The sequence below is a fragment of the Chrysochloris asiatica genome, unplaced genomic scaffold (genome assembly GCF_000296735.1).
Source record: "Chrysochloris asiatica unplaced genomic scaffold, ChrAsi1.0 scaffold00291, whole genome shotgun sequence".
Lineage (NCBI taxonomy): Eukaryota > Metazoa > Chordata > Mammalia > Afrosoricida > Chrysochloridae > Chrysochloris > Chrysochloris asiatica.
In genome coordinates, this window is record NW_006408809.1 from 206162 (window position 1) to 208206 (window position 2045).

A 2045-nucleotide genomic window follows, 5' to 3' on the forward strand; every position below is an offset into this window, starting at 1 on the left:
ATAATCAAGAGCATATATACATAACCGACAGCCTACATCACTCTCAATGGAGAGAAACTGAAAGCTTTCCCTCTGCCAAAGGGAACCAGACAAGGATGCCCTTTGTCACAACTCATATTCAATATTGTTTGGGAAGTCTTAGCCAGAGCTATATGGCAAGATAGGGAAATTAAAGGCATCTAAATTGGCAAAGGGGAAATAAAACTCTCTCTATTTGCAGACAAATGATCCTATACATAGAAAACTCCAAAGACTCCCTGAAGTGGGGTAGCTGTAAGCCTTTTTTCTGTGATGAATTATATACTTTAAAGAGACACAAGGTGAAATCTTTCATTCTGGGCTTTTCCGAACAATAAAAGATTACTTTTCTATAGGTATACAGCACCTATTTACGTTTACTTACCCATTACTTACCAAAAAGCTCACCCGACCTCGCCAGAGAGGGATAGTTCCACAGTGTCATATCATTCTTGGGAGTACCTTGACCAGTCACAATTTCCTTTGTCTTAGGTAGCCAGATAAGGGAACAAATCTGGAATAATGTCAAAAAACACAAAACTATGGAAATTTTGGATTCATTGGGAATATTATTTAAACTGGTTCTAGGCAGTATACTCTGCCCACCATCTATTGCCCAGTTCACAACCGGAGTTCAGAGGTTATATTAGTTCTAAGAAAGTACATCCCAAGAAAGCAAAACACAAAGTACTCTATTAAACTTTGGTGCAATGAATATACAAATTTAATTGCTCTGTGATCATTAGACAGGAATGGCCAGACTACTCTGAAGTTTTACAATCAAAACAATGGTGAGAAAGAAGGTAAACATGAAACAAAAAAATAAGAAGAAAAAGAAAACACAATTTAGGACTCACCAATGAAGATATTTTATAAAAAGAAATTCTGAAGAACTAACATTTCTTATAGACTCAGTAGTCATGGGGAGATATGTTTAGGTTCAATGCTACAAGACAAAATATATCCAGAGGATTCTAGAAGACTCAAAAGGACAGTGAACTACAGTGGAGATGTGTACCTGGGAATTGGTGTTTGGAGACTGGATATTCTTCCCTGTATTTATATCCAAGATACTTAAGTGCCCATCCTTCATTCCTCCTCCAACAGCAAGAACTGCAGACTTCCAGGGACACCAATCAATGGCCTTTAAAAAGTTACAAATAATAAAACAGCAGGTAACCCTTGGAGAAGATGAACTCAAGAAAGTGATGTACTCAAGTAAGCAAAAATACCAGAGTCTGCTCCTATGGTGGGCCACCTGGAGCCTGAGGTGGCAAGAGCAATAGCATCCTCTAGACATTACTTCTCAGAGACTAGAAGTCATGTCCAAAATGATGGCACCTAACAAAACTCTTCCTAAAATTATAACTGTTGTGATATTTTTAACATAGGAAAGCCACATCATACTATGTGGCCAAAATTTGCTGCTAGAATAGTTCACATGAGCTCCTAGAATCTGCTTATAAAATACAGCCTTTCTCTGATTTGTCTACCTGTGTCCTTAGATTCCAGGTCATATAAGAGAATAGAAGAGAAAGATTTACACTCATATATGACTGTGGGAGTCCATGCTCTGTAGCCGAGCTTGGCATAGAGCACCATCAGTTAGGGGCCCAGGAGAATGGAAGACATTAAAAACGCCTGGCCTCAAATCTTCTCCACCGTGATGAATTGGAGTCCCCAGGGAAAAAGTGATTAGGGACAGGGAGCTGTGGAATGTAGGTTCTCAGGCCTTTGTACTTGGGTGAGTAGCTTCAAACAATAAGCATCAGATTGTGAACCACAAAGTCCACAGTTTAAGCCCACCAGTCACCCCGTGAAAGGAAGATGAGGCTTTTTTCTCCCTTGAAAATTTAAAGCCTTGGAAATCCAATACAGGGTCACAAAGAGTCGGAAATGACTCAACAGTTCTTAACAACAATGATTGCATAATGAAAATATTATAAACAACATTGTCAGAGCTAGTTCCAACAGGTGAGCCCTTCTCTCAGCTTGGAAGACACTCAAAATGCAACTGGGAAGAGCTG

The 2045-nt window shown here is 39.3% G+C and overlaps 1 protein-coding gene across 1 annotated transcript in view; it reads right to left on the bottom strand.

Moving 5' to 3' along the window:
- Positions 1-2045, bottom strand: part of CDC20B (cell division cycle 20B) — a 141056-nt gene that overhangs the window by 28441 nt on the left and 110570 nt on the right. Inside the window, 2 exon segments of the mRNA XM_006874662.1 lie at positions 415-532; positions 1037-1162. Coding sequence (XP_006874724.1) covers positions 415-532; positions 1037-1162 — 244 coding nt within the window.